General features: G+C 42.7%; 1 protein-coding gene across 1 annotated transcript; it reads left to right on the top strand.

Annotated features, from left to right (window-relative positions):
* Positions 1 to 2,237: 2,237 nt before the first annotated feature.
* LOC309713052 (alpha-tectorin-like) lies at positions 2,238 to 7,973 on the top strand (the record flags this gene model as incomplete). The annotated part of the gene is made up of 13 exons (XM_082544391.1): positions 2,238 to 2,242; positions 3,010 to 3,410; positions 3,577 to 3,773; positions 3,952 to 4,347; positions 4,435 to 4,718; positions 4,976 to 5,253; positions 5,372 to 5,491; positions 5,628 to 5,812; positions 5,938 to 6,098; positions 6,383 to 6,634; positions 6,806 to 6,965; positions 7,068 to 7,170; positions 7,268 to 7,973. 13 exons carry the CDS (start codon positions 2,238 to 2,240, stop codon positions 7,396 to 7,398), a joined length of 2,673 nt encoding a protein of 890 aa, XP_082400517.1. The 3' UTR covers positions 7,399 to 7,973.
* Between the last annotated feature and the right edge of the window lie 10,430 nt (positions 7,974 to 18,403).

The raw sequence follows: 18,403 nt of genomic DNA on the forward strand, positions 1-18,403 counted from the left end.
TTTTGATCCAAAATTGAATTCATCTAGAACTGTGAATAAATATTTCCATTCGACCCGATCAAATGCGTTCTCCGCATATAAGGAAAGAATGCACTCAGGACCAGAGATGGGCAGTAACACGTTACTTGTAACGTGTTACTGTAATCTGATTACTTTTTTCGAGTAACGAGTAAAGTAAGGGATTACTATTGCAAAACCGGTAATTAGATTACCGTTACTTCCCGTAGGAACGCTACGTTACTGCGTTACTAAAACCGTGATTTTTTGCGAGAATGTCTCACGACAGTGACGTAAGCGAGTGCGACGTTAGTGACAACAGCTGTGTGCAGATCAACAATGGATCATATATCGAGTGCAGAGAGAGTATGAGCGTGCAGCGTTTAAAGCGTGGAAGTACTGACCTTACTTTGAGTTTGATTCCATAAAAAGTGACAAAAACATTAGTGTCCGCTGTGCGTGGGAAGAAAACTTCTTTTTACAGCGAAAAAACCCCTAAACTTCCAACAAGCACCGAGTAGCTACGACGTAATGGGAAACTCACAGAGAAACTCGCGGATTCTTCCACTGACCGCGGCACACCTGCACCAGGGTAAACCTCCGCCTACCCCACTCCTGCTTTACAGGTGAAAATAGAGCAACAGGACCGCTGAGTCTTTGACTTTATTTATTTTCTGCTGTGTTTTACTTGCATCTATTTGAAAGACTGAGTGTAAACACACAAAATATTTTATTTTATGTGCTGGAATGTGCAGAAAATAGGTTTAAATGTTAAACTAATTTATTCAAGTCAGAGAATGTTGCATATAATTAAATTTTGCTTGATGCATAAAGTTAAAAGATTAAAACTAATAAAACAAGTTTTAAAAAGAGACTTTTCCATTTGATTACATTTTGTATGATGGATTATGCAGAAAAAGTAGAATTGGGCTGAAAGATCTATCGCTTTATCACCTCTTCAGGTTGTAAATCGTGTTTTTAAAAAGTAACTAAGTAATTAATTACTTTTGAAAATAAGTAATCAGTAAAGTAACGGGATTACTTTTTTGGGGAAGTAATCAGTAATTACTTACTGATTACTTTTTTCAAGTAACTTGACCAACACTGCTCAGGACTCTGACCGGAAGGGGTGCATAATATATCCAATAGATGGCAGATGTTGGAATAAGAGTAATGATTCTTAATGAAGCCTGTTTGATCTTCGGATATAACTGAGGGCAAAATATTTTCCAGTCTATGTGCCAAAACTTTGGCCAAAATTTTAGCATCGACATTTAATAGAGAAATTGGCCTGTAGGATGAGCATTCCACAGGATCCTTACCTTTCTTTGAGATAAGAGCAATACTTGCCTCGTAAAAGGATGCCGGAAGTTTACCACACTTCCATGAGTCGGAGAGGGTTAGATGTAGTTGGGGTAAAAGCAAGGGTGAAAATGCTTTGAAAAATTCTACGGGAAAGCCGTCAGGACCAGGGGATTTTCCAGACTGCAGTGAAGAAATGGCTGCACCCAGCTCCTCTGGCGTGATGGGTTGTTCATCTAATCTGTTTTTATTATCAGAGGAAAGCATAGGTACATTCAAAGTCTTTAGAAAGTTATCCATTGAGGTGCTTTCCTGCGGTGATTCAGAGGTGTAAAGTTGGGAGTAAAAAGTCCTAAACGTATCGTTAATTTTGGAAGGATCCGAAGTGATATTACCATTAGCCATTCTAACCTTTGTGATATGTTGTTTCGCCTGGAAGCCCCTTAACTGGCTGGCAAGCATCCTGCCCGATTTCTCGCCATGAATATAAAACAAACTCTTACTCTTCAGGAGCTGACGTTCAGTTGAGTGTGTTGAGAGGAGATCGAATTTAGTCTGAAGCTCCACACGCTTATTGTATAAATCTGGGCTTTTTACCTTAGCATAGAGCAGGTCTACTTCTTTGATTCGGTTGACTAAATCGAGTCGTTCTATACGGGCCATTTTCTTCATATTAGCAGTGTAGGAAATAACTGGTCCCCTGAGAAAGGCTTTTAGTGTATCCCAAATTATTAAGCTAGAAGTTTCTCCTGTGGTATTTGTTTTAAGAAACAAGGTTATTTGTTCTTTCATGAATTCCAGGAAGTTTACATCTGCCAGGAGAGTCGAATTAAAACGCCAGTGTTGTCTGGGTTGAGGGATGTCTGGGAAACTCATTGATAGCACAACAGGGGCGTGGTCTGACATTACTATGGTCTGGTATTCACAGGATTGGACCCATGGGGTCAGCTGATTATGAATAAGAAAATAATCGATCCTAGAATAAGTGTGGTGTACCTGTGAAAAAAAAAAGAGTACCCTCTTCTGTGGGGGTGTAAGCAGCGCCAAACATCAGAGACACCACAGTTAGATAAAAAGGATCGAATGAAACGAGCAGATTTACTGACAGCGCAGGGATTCGGTGAGGATCGGTCTAACACAGGGTCCAGCCAGCAGTTGAGGTCACCACCAAGTATGAGAGAGTATGAGCTCAGATCAGGCAGCAATGAGAAAGCACGCTGCAAGAAATCGACATTATCAATATTGGGCGCATATATGTTGGCCAACACTACTTTCATATTGTAAAGCTTACCCGAAACAAAAACGTACCGGCCACTCGTATCAGAAATTACATTATGTTTTTCAAAGGGAATATTTTGGTCAATTAAAATAGAAACGCCTCTGGCCTTAGCCTGAAAGGTGGAATGAAAATGCTGCCCTGCCCATCGGGACAAAAGACGAGAGTTATCCGAATCACGGAGGTGTGTTTCTTGTAGAAAGACAAGAGCTGCCTTAAACTGCTTTATGTGTGAGAGCACCTTCCTTCTTTTCACAGGGTGGTTAAGCCTTTGAAGCAATGTGATATGAATAGCCTCCCTGCTAGTAAATAGCGGTGGAGAAGAAAAAGAAGAAAAGAAAAAAAAGAAGTGTCAGCAACTTATGAGTATGAATGAAAGTCCTTGCATATCCCAGGAGAGGAAGGTAGTTTTATCTTACTGTTCTCATCAAAAGGGGAAAAACATGTGGACTTTGTGGAAACTTCAATGGAAATTCAAATGATGACTTCTACACCCCATCTGGAATAACAGTCGCATCTCCAGATGAGTTTGGGAGAGCCTGGAAGGTCCCAGGAAACTACACCTGCAGTGATGGATGCGGCTCATCATGTCCGAGATGTCCCAATGAACAGCCCGCTAGAGATCAATGTGAGGTGATCCAGGCAGCTGATGGGCCCTTCAGTTTCTGCCACGAGGAGGTGGACCGTGCACCATATTTCAATGACTGTGTGTTTGACGTGTGTGTGGCAGGAAATCGAGGTCATGACCTCCTTTGCAGGGCTCTTGAAACATATGTTAGAGCCTGTCAGTCTGCTAATGTTCGAATCTACCCTTGGAGACAAAATACCACCTGCGGTGAGTGAACCTGCCATTGTGTTGCTGATATAGTATCAAGCACAAGAAAATAAAATGCTTCTTTTTTGTTGTTGTTTTTGTAAGTGTGTTGAAATATGGTGTCTAAGTTTCATGACTGTTTTTTTTAACCACCTGACATCCATCTTTTGCTTTCTTGATTTTTTAGCACTGGACTGTCCAGCCAACAGCCATTATGAGCTGTGTGGTACTGACTGTGGCCACACCTGTGCCAGCAGTAATGATACCACCTGTGAACGGGCTTGCTCTGAGGGATGTTTCTGTGACGAAGGCTACCGCAGGAGTGGAACCAGTTGTGTCCCAGTGGAACGCTGTGGCTGCCAGTATAATGGATTCTACTATAATGTAAGTTCTACAAAGAACCATAGAGCTATATAAAAGAGGGATATAGTTTAAAGGTTTTAATTGCATAAATGAGTTGAGCAGATAATTAACAATGACAGCTTGGCAACAGTAAATACATGGTAGGCTTTACTATAAACTGCGGTTATTCTTCCTCTTTTTGTTACATTCTCTCACACAGGCTGGCGAGTCCTTCTGGACAGACGGTTGCTCACAGAGATGTGAATGTCACGCTCCAAATGACCTGCGATGTTCTGCCTCGTCTTGCACTCCTGCACAACAGTGCTCCATCAGAGACGGCCAGCTGGGCTGTTACGATGCCATGTCCACCTGCACAGTGTGGGGGGATCCACACTACATCACCTTTGATGGAGCAGTGGCTCATTTCCAGGGAACTTGCTCCTACATCATCGCTGAGAGCACAAACCATGGCACCAATGAAACCCAGTTTCAGGTGATAGCCACCAACAATCACCGTGGAAACAACCGTGTGTCATTTGTGTCTGCAGTGGACATATACCTCTCAAATCATCCAGAAAGTGTGCACATCAGGATCGGACCCAATAAAAGAGTAACGGTAAATACTAAGCTTTCTATGTTTCGCTCATATGAACACCTTCACAGCAGGTACTTTGCATGTCTCTCATAACGCTTGTTCTTCTAGGTAAATAGTGGAGAAGTGTCTCTTCCCACCTCTGCAAGAACTTTAGCTCAGGTGGTAAGGGAAGGCAGCTACATAGTTGTCGATGCACTTGACCTGGCGGTCCAGTTTGATGGCCAGAGTACTTTGTTGGTAAGAATCGCCCAAAACCGTCAAAACAGAGTCACAGGTATGTGTGGAAACTTCAATGGCGACTCTGGGGATGACAAAGTCTCACCCAATGGCACACTGGCACAAAATGACAATGAGTTTGGACAGAGCTGGAAGTCAACAAGAAGCCAACCAGGGTGAGCTGTTTGGAACTTCTTTAGGATATTCCAAAAATAGAGTCTTGTTGACCTTCATCAACTCATATAACATAATGTCTTGCTTTGAATGAGAAGATTTTATGGACATTTAAGGACAACAGCATATATATTACATCCCAGTAAAAATAATAAATGTACCGTTGTGTTGAGTGTGAATTGGGAGTGTAGATGTACAGGACATTTTACCAAAGTACACAAAATTTCCCAAAGTGTTAAACATATAATGTCTTTTCCAGATGTGGGTCTACTGATCAAAGAAGTGGTGATGGACTGAATGACTGCACCTTTAGAGAAGAATACTCCCAACTCTGCAGTGTCATCACCAACACCACCGGTCCATTCAGAGCCTGTCACCTGCACTCTGACCCCGAGCCATTTTTCACTTCCTGTGTCTATGACCTCTGCCTCTACACTCCAGCCAATGGCATGCTGTGTTCTGCTGTCTCAGCCTATGAGAAAACCTGCTCTGTTCTAGGGCTAGACATCCCTGACTGGCGCTCTGGTTTACTGTGTGGTAAGTTTGTGCTGGATAATTAAGTGATGTCTTTTTGATGTCTTTTGATAGAGCTTAACAGGTTTTTCTTGAAAGATTGGCTTTGTTTTATTGTACTCCTGTCACTCTTCTTCTGCAGAGGAGTCAGACCCATGTGAACAGCTGGACTGCACAGAGTACGAGTGGTGTGGTAAGAAGGACGGTGTCTATGGCTGCTTCTGTGATGAACACCATGACCGAGGCAACAGTGAAAGCTATGGTGAAGGAAGCTCCTATTTAAACCTTGTTTTATTTTTGGGTCATTGGCAATGGTACTGCAGTGCAGTTTGTACAAGAAAAATGGGATTTGTTAGTTATTTGTTTTCTTATTCTTCTTTTTAAACTTATATTAACAGACTCAACCATCACTTGTGCCAGTAGTTCAGGCACCATGTCCGTGTCCCGTTGTCAGCTATTTGAGGCTGGCTTTCACTCTGATGCCCTCCATCTCCGAGATGAATCCTGCAATGGGACTCTTGAGTATGGTCGACTGGTTTTCCACTTTGACAATGACAACCATCTGTGTGGGACAGCACTCAGGGTACAGTTATAAAACCAAAATATTATGGATAGTCACTGTTATTATACTGTACATGTCATGTTTTGTCATTTATATTATAAATGACATCATATTCAATTTGTAATGTTTTGTTTTTTTAATTTTAGAGCAACGGAACACATTTCATGTATGAGAACATCGTCCAGGGTTTTGTGGATCCTCATGGAAGTCTTATCAGCCGCCAGAGGAGCATCAATCTGCGTTTCTGCTGCGAATACCCCCTGAATCAGGCCCTGTCTATGGCCGTGGGCATCAATCCTGTAGAAAGGTAACAATACATCTCCTATGCATTATATACAATACTTAGATTAGATTTTTACATATTCCAGTGTTTTATGTAATTAAATGTGCACTTCAGGCATCTTTTGGGAACTTATTTTGAAAGATAGTGCTTTAAGATCACAATACTGACAATAAGACAAAATAAAAACATGAAAATGAGAACGTCATTTTTGCCGCACATTAACATTACACTTTTTGATGTTCATGCATGTTAATAATGTTCATCATTTAATAATGAACTCATTTGTAGTATTATTATGTTTTTTGTAGCATCATTAGGAAGAAGATTGCAACCGGTCAAGGACAGTACAGCATGAGAATGATCCCCTTCCAGGACCCTGGCTTCCGCTTCCCATTCAGGAGTGACACAAACATACAAATGGAAATAGATCAGAGGTTATATGTGGCGGTGAGAACAGAAGGAGTGGATCAAAGCCAGATCTCCACTATTTTGGACTCCTGCTGGGCCACACCAGTCAACATGCCAAATTACCCCGTCCGCTGGGATCTTATTACTGCAGAGTAAGAGCACGTTTGCAGTGTCACCTTGTCTTAGTATACTTTATTAAAAACTTGAAAGAATCAGCCCCAGACAGACCTCTCCTCGGTTTTTCTCCACCAATTCTTCCTCATAATGAATTCTGCTGCTTTGCTTTATAATGTGGGATATTTAAACGTCTGCCTGTCTTCCAGGTGTCCCAATGAAGCCGATGGAACGGTAGAGCTGATTCAGAACGGCATCTCTACTGAGGCCCGATTCTCCTTCAGGATGTTTACTTTTACCAACTATTCATCCATTTACCTTCACTGCAATGTGCACCTGTGTCTTTTGAGACACAACAATTGCACAGCTGTACGTACCACTGTTTTAAATTCTTATTGGTTTTCATTCTTACCTAATAAATTTAAAAACTGTTAAATCTGCAGAAGCCTATAAACATTTTTTTTCTCTCAGCGCTGTTACCCGGGTTACCACAGGCGAGTTCGGAGGGATATATCCTTCCATGACACTTCATCCATCTCACTTGGACCGCTTGTTTCAAGGCCAGGTAGCAGAGGTACATTGAAGCTCTCCTGTCTCTTCACCTTGCACTCTTATTGATCACATAAAGTTCACGGATAAAGTAAATGTAAACTTTGGTTCTTCTCTTGCAGACCCAGTGATGCAATTAAACAGTGGCCAAATCCAGGTGACACCTCTGCTGGCCCTGCTGGCCAGTTTGATCCTAGCCAGCATGCTGGTAACCCTGCTGGTCAAACGATTTGCTCCCAAAATTCCAGTCTAGAAACCGCCAAAACTCTGGAGATCAAAAATTATCCATATTTTGAAAATCATTCATTATTCAGTCACTTCTAAATGGTATTTTTCATCGGAGTGTTGTCTTTGTCTTTCTTGAGGAGTGTTTCTTTAGTTGTGGTAAGGTTTGCAGTAAGTTGGCTTTAAATCTAAATGGGATAAAATATGTGTGATATTAAAGTTTTAACCTTGTTGCATTCACTGTTTGTTGATAAGATTAACTTGTTCTTGGTTTCTGTGTGAGATTTTTATAATTAAATCTACATCATAATTAAAATAATGTATAATCAAGGGCAAATCAAGGATTAAATAAAGTATTTAGTGCACATATACTTGTCTCTCAGAAACGCAACCAACACTACTTTGGATTTACAAAATAAAGTGATAGTACAAAGTGAAGTACAATAAACTGGGTACCTACTGTTTGAGCTACAATTTAATATCATAACATGATTACTATTTTTGCTTCGTTTTATCAGTTGAAATAAAAGTTAATGAATAATCGCCTAAATGTATCACAAATCATTCATAATATGTAATAAAAATCTGATTATGAACAATGTCTATTTTTTATCTCCAGTAAGATCATACAGTAAAATGTGTTGCTGAATAAAATCTCACTTAGTCATTCTGTTATTGAAGTAGAAGGCCAAGTTGATCTTTAGCACCCAGCTGCAATCCATCCGCTTTGTCCGGGGCCAGGTCGCGGGGGCAGCAGCCTAAGCAAAGAGGCCCAGACCTCCCTCTCCCCAGCCACCTCCTCCAGCTTATCCGGGGGAATACCAAGGCGTTCCCAGGCCAGCCGAGAGATATAATCTCTCTAGCGTGTCCTGGGTCTGCGCCGGGGCCTCCTCCCGGTGGGACATGCCTGGAATACCTCACCCAGGAGGCGCCCAGGGGGCATCCTTGTCAGATGCCCGAACCACCTCAGCTGGCTCCTTTCGATGTGGAGCAGCAGCTGCTCTACTCTGAGCCCCTCCCGGATGGCCGAACTTCTCACCCTATCTCTAAGGGAGAGGCCAGCCACCCTTCGGAGGAAGCTCATTTCTGCCGCTTGTATCCGCGATCTCGTTCTTTCGGTCACTACCCACAGCTCGTGGCCATAGGTGAGGGTAGGGACGTAGATCGACCGGTAAATTGAGAGCTTCACTTTTACACTCAGCTCCCTCTTCACCACGACGGACCGGTGCAGCGTCCGCATTACTGCAGCTGCAGCCCCAATCCGTCTGTCGATCTCCGGCTCCCTTCTCCCATCACTCGCGAACAAGACCCCGAGATACTTGAACTCCTCCACTTGGGGCAGGAACTCATCCCCGACCCGGAGTGGGCACTCCACCCTTTTCCGGCTGAGAACCATGGCCTCAGATTTGGAGGTGCTGATCCTCATTCCCGCTGCTTCACACTCGGCTGCGAACCGTTCCAGTGCGAGCTGGAGGCCCTCACCCGATGAAGCCAACAGAACCACATCATCTGCAAAAATCAGAGATGTGATTCTGAGGCCACCAAAGCGAAAGCCCTCCGCCACTTGGCTGCGCCTAGAAATCCTGTCCATAAAAATTATGAACAGAACCGGAGACAAAGGGCAGCCCTGGCGGAGCCCATCACCCACCAGGAACGAGTCCGACTTATTGCCGGCAATGCGAACCAAGCTCTTGCAACGGTTGTATAGGGATCGAATGGCCCGTAGCAATGGGCCAGACACCCCATATTCCCGCAACACCTCCCACAGGACACCCCGAGGGACACGGTCGAATGCCTTCTCCAAGTCCACAAAACACATGTAGACTGGTTGGGCAAACTCCCATGCACCCTCAAGTATCCTGGAGAGGATAAAGAGCTGGTCCAGTGTTCCGCGACCAGGACGAAAACCGCATTGTTCCTCCTGTATCCGAGGTTCGACTAACGGACGAACTCTCCTTTCCAGCACCCTGGCATAGACTTTCCCAGGGAGGCTGAGGAGTGTGATCCCCCTGTAGTTGGAACACACCCTCCGGTCCCCTTTCTTAAAGATGGGGACCACCACCCCGGTCTGCCAGTCCACAGGTACTGCCCCTGATCTCCACGCAACATTGCAGAGGCGTGTCAACCAGGACAGCCCTACAACGTCCAGAGCCTTCAGGAACTCGGGGGGGTGGACCTCATCAACACCAGGGGCTCTGCCACCAAGGAGTTGTTTAACTGCCTCAGTGACCTCGCCCCCAGAAATTGGCGGGTCATTCCCCTCATCCCCAGACTCTGCTTCCTCCTCGGAAGACGTGTCAGTGGGATTAAGGAGGTCCTCGAAGTATTCCTTCCACCGCCTGACAATTTTCTCAGTCGACGTCAGCAGCGCTCCGCCAGCACTATACACAGTGCAGGTGGAGCACCGCTTTCCCCTCCTGAGGCGTCTGACGGTTTGCCAGAATCTCTTCGAGGCAGTCCGAAAGTCTTTTTCCATGGCCTCTCCGAACTCCTCCCACACCCGAGTTTTTGCTTCAGCCACTGCCCGAGCCGCATTCCGCTTGGCCTGTCGATACCTGTCGGCTGCCTCCGGAGTCCCACAGGCTAACCAAGCCCGATAGGACTCCTTCTTCAGCCTGGTGGCTCCCTTCACCTCTGGTGTCCACCATTTGGTTCGGGGATTACCACCACGGCAGGCACCAACCACCTTGCAGGGTGTTCGTTATGGCCAAACTGTGATTAGCACAGAAGTCCAATAACAGAGCACTGCTCGGGTTCAGATCAGGGAGGCCGTTCCTCCCAATCACGCCCCTCCAGGTCTCGCTGTCGTTACCAGTGTTGGTCAAGTTACTTGAAAAAAGTAATCAGTAACTAATTACTGATTACTCCCCCAAAAAAGTAATCCCGTTACTTTACTGATTACTTATTTTCAAAAGTAATTAATTACTTAGTTACTTAGTTACTTAGTTACTTTTTAAAAACACGATTTACAACCTGAGTAGGTGATAAAGTGATAGATCTTTCAGCCCAATTCTACTTTTTCTACATAATCCATCATACAAAATGTAATCAAATGGAAAAGTCTCTTTTTAAAACTTGTTTTATCAGTTTTAATCTTTTAACTTTATGCATCAAGCAAAACATTTAATTATATGCAACATTCTCTGACTTGAATAAATTAGTTTAACATTTAAACCTATTTTCTACACATTCCAGCACATAAAATAAAATATTTTTTGTGTTTTCACTCACTCTTTCAAACAGATGCAAGTAAAACACAGCAGAAAATAAATAAAGTCAAAGACTCAGCGGTCCTTTTGCTCTATTTTCACCTGTAAAGCAGGAGCAGGGTAGGCGGAGGGTTACCCTGGTGCAGGTGTGCTGCGGTCAGTTGAAGAATCCGCGCGAGTGTCTCTGTGAGTTTCCCATCACGTCGTAGCTACTCGGTGCTTGCTCGGAAGTTTAGGGTTTTTTTTCGCTGTAAAAAGAAGTTTTCTTCCCACGCACGATGGACGCTAATGTTTTTGTCACTTTTTATGGAATCAAACTCAAAGTAAGGTCAGTACTTCCACACTTTAAACGCTGCACGCTCATACTCTCTCCCGCACTCGATATATTATCCATTGTTGATCTGCACACAGCTGCTGTCACCAACGTCGCACTTGCTTACGTCACTGTCATGAGACATTCTCGCAAAAAAAATCACGGTTTTAGTAACGCAGTAACGCAGCGTTCCTACGGGAAAGTAACGGTAATCTAATTACCGATTTTGCAATAGTAATCCCTTACTTTACTCGTTACTTGAAAAAAGTAATCAGATTACAGTAACGCCCATCTCTGGTCGTTACCCACGTGAGCATTGAAGTCTCCCAGCAGGAAAACAGAGTCTCCAGGTGGAGCACCCTCCAGCACCCCCCCCAGGGACTCTAAGAAGGCTGGGTACTCTGAACTGCCACTCGGCGCATAAGCGCAGATGACAGTCAGGACCCGTTCCCCGACCCTAAGGCGTAGGGAAAAAACCCTCTCGTCCACCGGGAAAAACCCCAACGTACCGGCAGCAAGCCGAGGGGATATTAGGATACCCACCCCAGCCCGCCGCCTCCCACCAGGGGCAACTCCAGACTGAGACAGAGTCCAGCCCCTCTCCAGGAGACTGGTTCCAGAGCCCAAGCCATGTGTAGAGGTGAGCCCAACTATATCTAGCCGGTACCTCTCAACCTCACGCACTAACTCAGGCTCCTTCCCCACCAGAGAGGTGACATTCCATGTTCCTATTGCCAGTCTTGGCAGCCGGGGGTCAGTCCGCCAGGGCCTCCGCTCCTGGCCGCCACCCGGCACACAATGCCGGGTGGCGGCCAGCTGCAACCCGCAATACTGTTATGGATTTTTATCCATGTTTATTTTTGGAGTAAAGCTATTTGTATACAATATGCAATCTTTGCTGTCACAATTCCACAAATCAGTGACTCATCTGTTAAAACATTTGTGCTTATGATTCTAAACTGACAGTAGGAATGATCTCCCAAATAACATAGCTTTAATCGTTGCTCATTGATTGTTAAGCGCATCTGTGCTTGTTTGTTGCAAGCGTTACCTTTAAGACATTGTAGCTTAAACCTATTCGCTGGAACGTTCAAGACAATTTAACTACACAGCAAAGCAAGACGAGTAGGCAAAGTTGTTTTTGTTTCTCGTGCACGGGAGAGAACTGGACAAACGCCGTTCCTTCACTTGACCCCAGTCGCTCTCGTCCGCTCCCCCGTAACACTGCTCTTTTATTGAGGTTACATGAATATACATAGGTTCATTAACATATGACGTCTACATACACACAAAGAGTACCTTGCCTGTGCGTTGTGTAAGTGTGTGTGTGGTCTGGAAGTCCAGCAGTTCATCTAAACAAAAGGCATTTAGAGTAAAACAGATATAGATGTGTTTGCTATACCATATATCAGCAAGAAAAGATAAAACCTTGCTCATGATCCCAAGAGGTGTGTGATCTATGCCAGAACACTCTGGAGAGGAGTGAACGCACCCCCCTCTTCATGCTACACAGAGTTGTTACAGACCTCCTAGGATGAGACATTCTTTCAATCTACAAATGATTATATACTTCTAAGCATATATGAGTAGATATTTCTAAGCATAAATGACAATCGACAATATAAACCTGACAGACATAATGACCTATTTAAGAATAAGACGAGGCTTGGCTTGATAGCATTTATTATAAGACATTTTTCCTCCTTCCCTGCTCAACAAAAATTGGGCTGTCACCACAAATTCAGGCCACAAATTCTTACTATGGTTAATTATTAGAATCAAGAACTCATGAAGGAAAGGAAAATACCGGGAAAATCAACTTGGATTACAGTTACAGGAGTAAAAACATTAGACCCACCTGCTTAAATGATGCTTTGCCCATGAAGAGGTTTTGATTGTGGCATTCATAATACTTTAACAGAAAAGTAGCTGTGATTTGAAGGCAAGATTCACAATGATTTATGTGAATCCACAGATCCATGTGAATATTGGGCAGTGTGTTTGCCTGACAAATTTCCTTTTACTTACTTTGTTCATTTACAACATGGTGATTATGTTTAACAGTTATCTGTCGCACTCTCTCGTGATATTTCCATGACGTGGCTAGCACATGCACTGGTGTTTGAAAAGTTGAACTTTTCTCAGGATTTCAACACAAGCACTGTAAGTGAAGCAACCAATGTCACGTTCAGTTTCTAATTGTCTTCCCCATGTGATGTTTTTGTGTAATGTATGTATGGTCGGAGGGTAAGATGGCGCCGCCATTGCGTGCAATAGGTCGGCAGCCTTAACATGAAATTTCCCACTTGTGGGACTAATAAAGGTATCTTATCTTATCTTAATTATATGAGTGCTGGAACTGTAGATGTGTAAATACTGCACTGGGTGAACTTTGACGGGAAGCCAGGAATTATTGGGTTGGGTGAAAGCCAACTTGATGGTGGAGTAATGAATAGGTTGAGCCTGCACACAGCTTTAAACCTGTTCTTACTCTAAGTAGGCTAATGCTGTGCAATAATTGAAGTGATTTGAAGGCAAGATTCACAATGACTTATGTGAATCCACAGATCCATGTGAATATTGGGCAGTGTGTTTGCCTGACAAATTTCCTTTTACTTAGTTTGTTCATTTACAACATGGTGATTATGTTTAACAGTTATCTGTCGCACTCTCTCGTGATATTTCCATTGATAAGATCACGTGGCTGGCTAGCACATGAACTTTTCTCAGGATTTCAACACAAGCACTGCAAGTGAAGCAACCAATGTCACGTTCAGTTTCTAATTGTCTTCCCCATGTGATGTTTTTGTGTAATGCATGTATGGTCGGAGGGTAAGATGGCGCCGCCATTGCATGCAATAGGTCGGCAGCCTTAACATTAAATTTCCCACTTGTGGGACTAATAAAGGTATCTTATCTTATCTTATCTTGTCTTATCTTATCGATTAGGGCCCTTGTTTCGTTGTCTGTTGTCTCAGTTCAAAGCCCTCCACCTGTGTGTTCAGCTGTCTTAGAGCAGTTCGATCCTGTCTCCCTTAAGGACCTGACCGCGATAGTTAGTGGCCTAAGATCATCACACTGCCCCTCTGATTCTCTTCCCCCGAGTCTGCTCAAAAACACTTTTAATATTGTTGGCCCTTTTATTCTGAGATTGATTAATACGTCCCTTACTACAGGCTGCGTCCCACTATGCTTCAAACAAGCTGTAGTTCAGCCTCTTCTTAAAAAACAAAACTTGGACCCAACTGTTCTGTCTAATTACAGGCCCATCTCAAAGCTTCCTTTTCTATCTAAAGTTTTGGAGAAAGTGGTCTATCTACAGTTGCAGGCACACCTCGATTCTAATATGATTTCAGAAAAATTTCAATCTGGTTTTAAATCATTACATAGCACTGAGACAGCACTTTTAAGGATTTTTAACGATATTCTCTTAACTATGGATTCTGGCAGCCCTGCTGCCCTTTTACTGTTGGACTTGTCAGCAGCTTTTGACACGGTTGACCATGACATCCTGTTATCACGGCTAGAATCACATGCTGGCCTAAAAGGATCTGCCCTTCAGTGGTTTCGCTCCTACTTGACAGAAAGGTTCTTTTATGTCAATATGGGCCCCCACAACTCCAAATTAGCTCCTCTTAAATACGGCGTTCCTCAAGGCTCTATTTTGGGTCCCGCCCTCTTCGCACTCTATTTGCTGCCATTGGACTCCATCTTCTCGCGGTACAGCATTTCATTTCATTGCTTTGCGGATGATCTACAGATTTATCTACCTTTAAAATCAGGATCAGATCAACCGCAGCTCTTATTACGCTGCCTTGACGACGTTAAACAGTGGTTATCATTAAATTTTTTACAGCTAAACGAAAACAAAACTGAGGTTGTCATTTTTGGCAATTTCAATCATATCGACAGCACGTTGGGTACCCTCTCCTCGTATTGTAAAACACATGTAAAAAACCTCGGAGTGTACATTGATGGTTCTTTTAAATTGAATAAGCAGGTGAGTGCAGTAGTTCAGTCCTGTTTTTTTCAGCTAAGACAGCTAGCCAGGATAAAGCCATACCTTCCGGCTGACGTCTTCGAGCGTATCATCCACCTTTTTCTTACTTGCAGATTGGACTACTGCAATTCATTGTATTATGGCCTAGATCATGCCACCATCCATCGCCTTCAGATGGTTCAAAATGCTGCTGCTCGCCTGCTAACCGGTACCAAACGGAGAGAGCATATAACCCCAATTTTAGCCTCTTTACACTGGCTCCCTGTCCCCTACAGGATCCAATTTAAACTCTTACTTTTTGTTTTTAAGTCACTCAACGCCCGAGCCCCCCCCTACTTGTCAGAGCTCCTTTCTGCCTATGCTCCAGGAAAACCCACGAGATCTAGTTCAAAACTATTGTTGTCCATTCCACGGACTAACCTCAAATCTCGTGGTGATAGATCCTTCTCTGTGGCAGGTCCCAGACTTTGGAATAGTCTCCCCTTTAATATTAGATCTGCTCAAACTCTTGAGCAATTTAAATCTTTACTAAAGACACACTTTTACGCTCTGGCGTTTAACACATTATGACCCAAGCATTTTGGATTTATCTGAATTAGTTAGTATTGTTTCAATTCTTCTATTCTATTGTTTCTATTGTTATTATTGTACTGAATTAGTTAGTATTGTTTCAATTCTTCTATTCTATTGTTTCTATTGTTATTATTGTATTACATTGTAGTTTTTAATTTTATTGTTATTGTTAAGCACTTTGTGCAGCATCGGCTGTTGGAAATGTGCTATATAAATAAATCTGACCTTGACCTTGACCTTGACCTTATCTTATCTTATCTTAATTATATGAGTGCTGGAACTGTAGATGTGTAAATACTGCACTGGGTGAACTTTGACTGGAAGCCAGGAATGATTGGGTTGGGTGAAAGCCAACTTGATGGTGGAGTAATGAATAGGTTGAGCCTGCACACAGCTTTAAACCTGTTCTTACTCTAAGTAGGCTAATGCTGTGCAATAATTGCTGACCTAAATACATAAGAGAAACAATTATTATCCACATCCCATTGTCATCATTGCTGCCAGGACATTTCATGTTATTCCTATCAAAGCTATTGTTTATTCTGATAAATTGTTTATGATTAATATGTGATTGATATTAGTTTCATTTCTCAGTAAATGAAAATGAAAGAATGAAAGGAGGAATGTACCCAAAAGGAGCCGCGCAACCTGCACAAGGCCCACATTTTTGTTTTTTACTTATGGTATCTTGAATACTTGGATGAGTGACAAAACGTTTCTCCCACTGAAGACGCTACATCCAGATGAACAGAATCAACTTTTGGGCATTTACTTACCTGGATGATTGAGCGTGCATCAGGACGTTTCATGGGTTATGTTTTGAAACAGGATCAGGATTTTGTGCTATTTTACCTTAAATTGTTATCCATCTGCTTGAGTGCAGTAACTGAAGGAGACTTGTTTCCCATCCTAGAGACCCTGAAGTTCTTTACAACAAAATAAAAGAAAAAAACAAAATAAATCAAAAGACAAGTAAAAGTTAGTATGCAGCCGCTTACAAAGCTTACAAAGACACTAAAAATGTCATCTTGTTCGACAGAAGGGAAAATCCACCATTCTTTGTATTATAAAATACTTTAAATGTTAAAAGCCTTTAAAATGGCAATTTCAGTTTTCCAGGAGTTAGAGTTTGTAATTTAATGTAATTCAATTCAAATTTATTTATGTAGCAAATCAAAACAACAAGTGTTTTGATTTGAGTGTGTTTCCCATCCAACCACAGCTGACAGGCCAAACCGCACACCTCAATAACAAAAACACTTCCTGTATCTGGCCCTCATGAGACTTCACTGGCCACTCAGAAGCCAGGAAATCCTATATTCGGATAAATGCAGGGAAAACAATGAGGTAGATTCAACACATACTTATTACTGGTTTGAAAGTGCAGGTGTGAACATTCAAATGTGCAAACATGTAAATATCAAAACATGTAACCACCAAATGGGTACATAACTAACTCTATAACCCTCCTAAACACCTCTTTGTGTATCAAATGACATAGAAATTTACTACACTTTACACATGCATTAATTCATAAGGAAAGGATTTTCACTTTTGGAATTTTACACACAGTGTGCCATCTCTGCTGTCACGTTTCACAATCAGTGTGTCAGGCGTTGTGTGGAGGCGAGGAAGAAGGAACCCAAACGCAGGACTCACGGGTAAGTGAAGACTGGTGAAGGTTTATTATAAGGAGCAGATGAAAAGAGGGTGAACGGACACTGACTGGCTGGATCACTGAATGGCTGACTGAACTGAGGGAACACACGGGAAGGACAACATCACACGAACATCAAAATCAACATCAATGACACGACAAAGAACTGGTGAAACCGAGGAACTTACATACACAGGTTGAACGATGACAATGATTGGAAACAGGTGAGTACAGGGCTGAACATAATCTGACTAATGACACAAGAGACAAGCTGACACGGGGAAAAAACAGGAAATGAGAACATTGATGTGGCAACATAACCTAAATGTGACAAAACTGAAAACACTGGGTCATCGACCCAGGAACCCTGACACAGTGAACATGTCAGTGGTAAAATGTTGATTCATACTGATCATAAACGACGCCTGTGCTCTTTTGTCTGAGGATCCAGTGGCACATTTAAGACATGAAAACTTTATCTAGAAACAAAAAAAGGCTTGGCTTGATAACACTAGGAGTTTGATCGAATGTTCAGCTTCCACCAATCCTGGGTATTTTCATTCTCCTTCCTGGACAATAAAAAATGTTTTCTGCTCCAAGTACATTGTGTTTCTGACCCCTGTCATGTAAACATTAAACCACTGGAAACCCCGATTATGAAAACATATTATCCTTCTGAAAGCGTCCGTCAGAAGATTAGTAGACTGTAGTTATACAGGAATGAGCATGATGAGCACTGGTGTTTAAACAATGCTCTCTGGACCCAAACCTGTTATGTTGATGTGGATGTGGCCCTCAAATGCAGTTCAAAACATGGGCATGTCACGATCTGCAATGTCAGAGGATCCAAAATGCAGATGAGAAGAGGCAAAACTAGATTTTTAAAAAATATTAAACAAACAAGAAAACCAACTAAACAGACAGTAATCACAAAAACCTAAACTGGGAAAAGTAAATTCATTAAACTTGGAACACCTGGAAATCCCCAAACACTTGAGGCATGGAGACATATAAACAAGGGAAAAGGGGAAGCTGACACAATATATACACATGAGGAAAGACACGGTCAGTGGAAACATATTAGGAACACAGCAGGAATGAATTAGACATGATGACACAGGGGAAGTAAAACTGAATACACTGAACGCAGGACGAGACTGTAAAAAAACAAAAACAGGAAGTAACACTGAGACCATGACTAAGATGTAGGAACTTGACACGAGGAAAGGAGAACGAGAGTCCACACCAGACTGCAGAGACAAAAAACATAAGGAGGGGAAC

The sequence above is a fragment of the Aulonocara stuartgranti genome, assembly GCF_965226115.1.
Source record: "Aulonocara stuartgranti genome assembly, chromosome: 8".
NCBI classification, from domain to species: Eukaryota; Metazoa; Chordata; class Actinopteri; order Cichliformes; family Cichlidae; genus Aulonocara; species Aulonocara stuartgranti.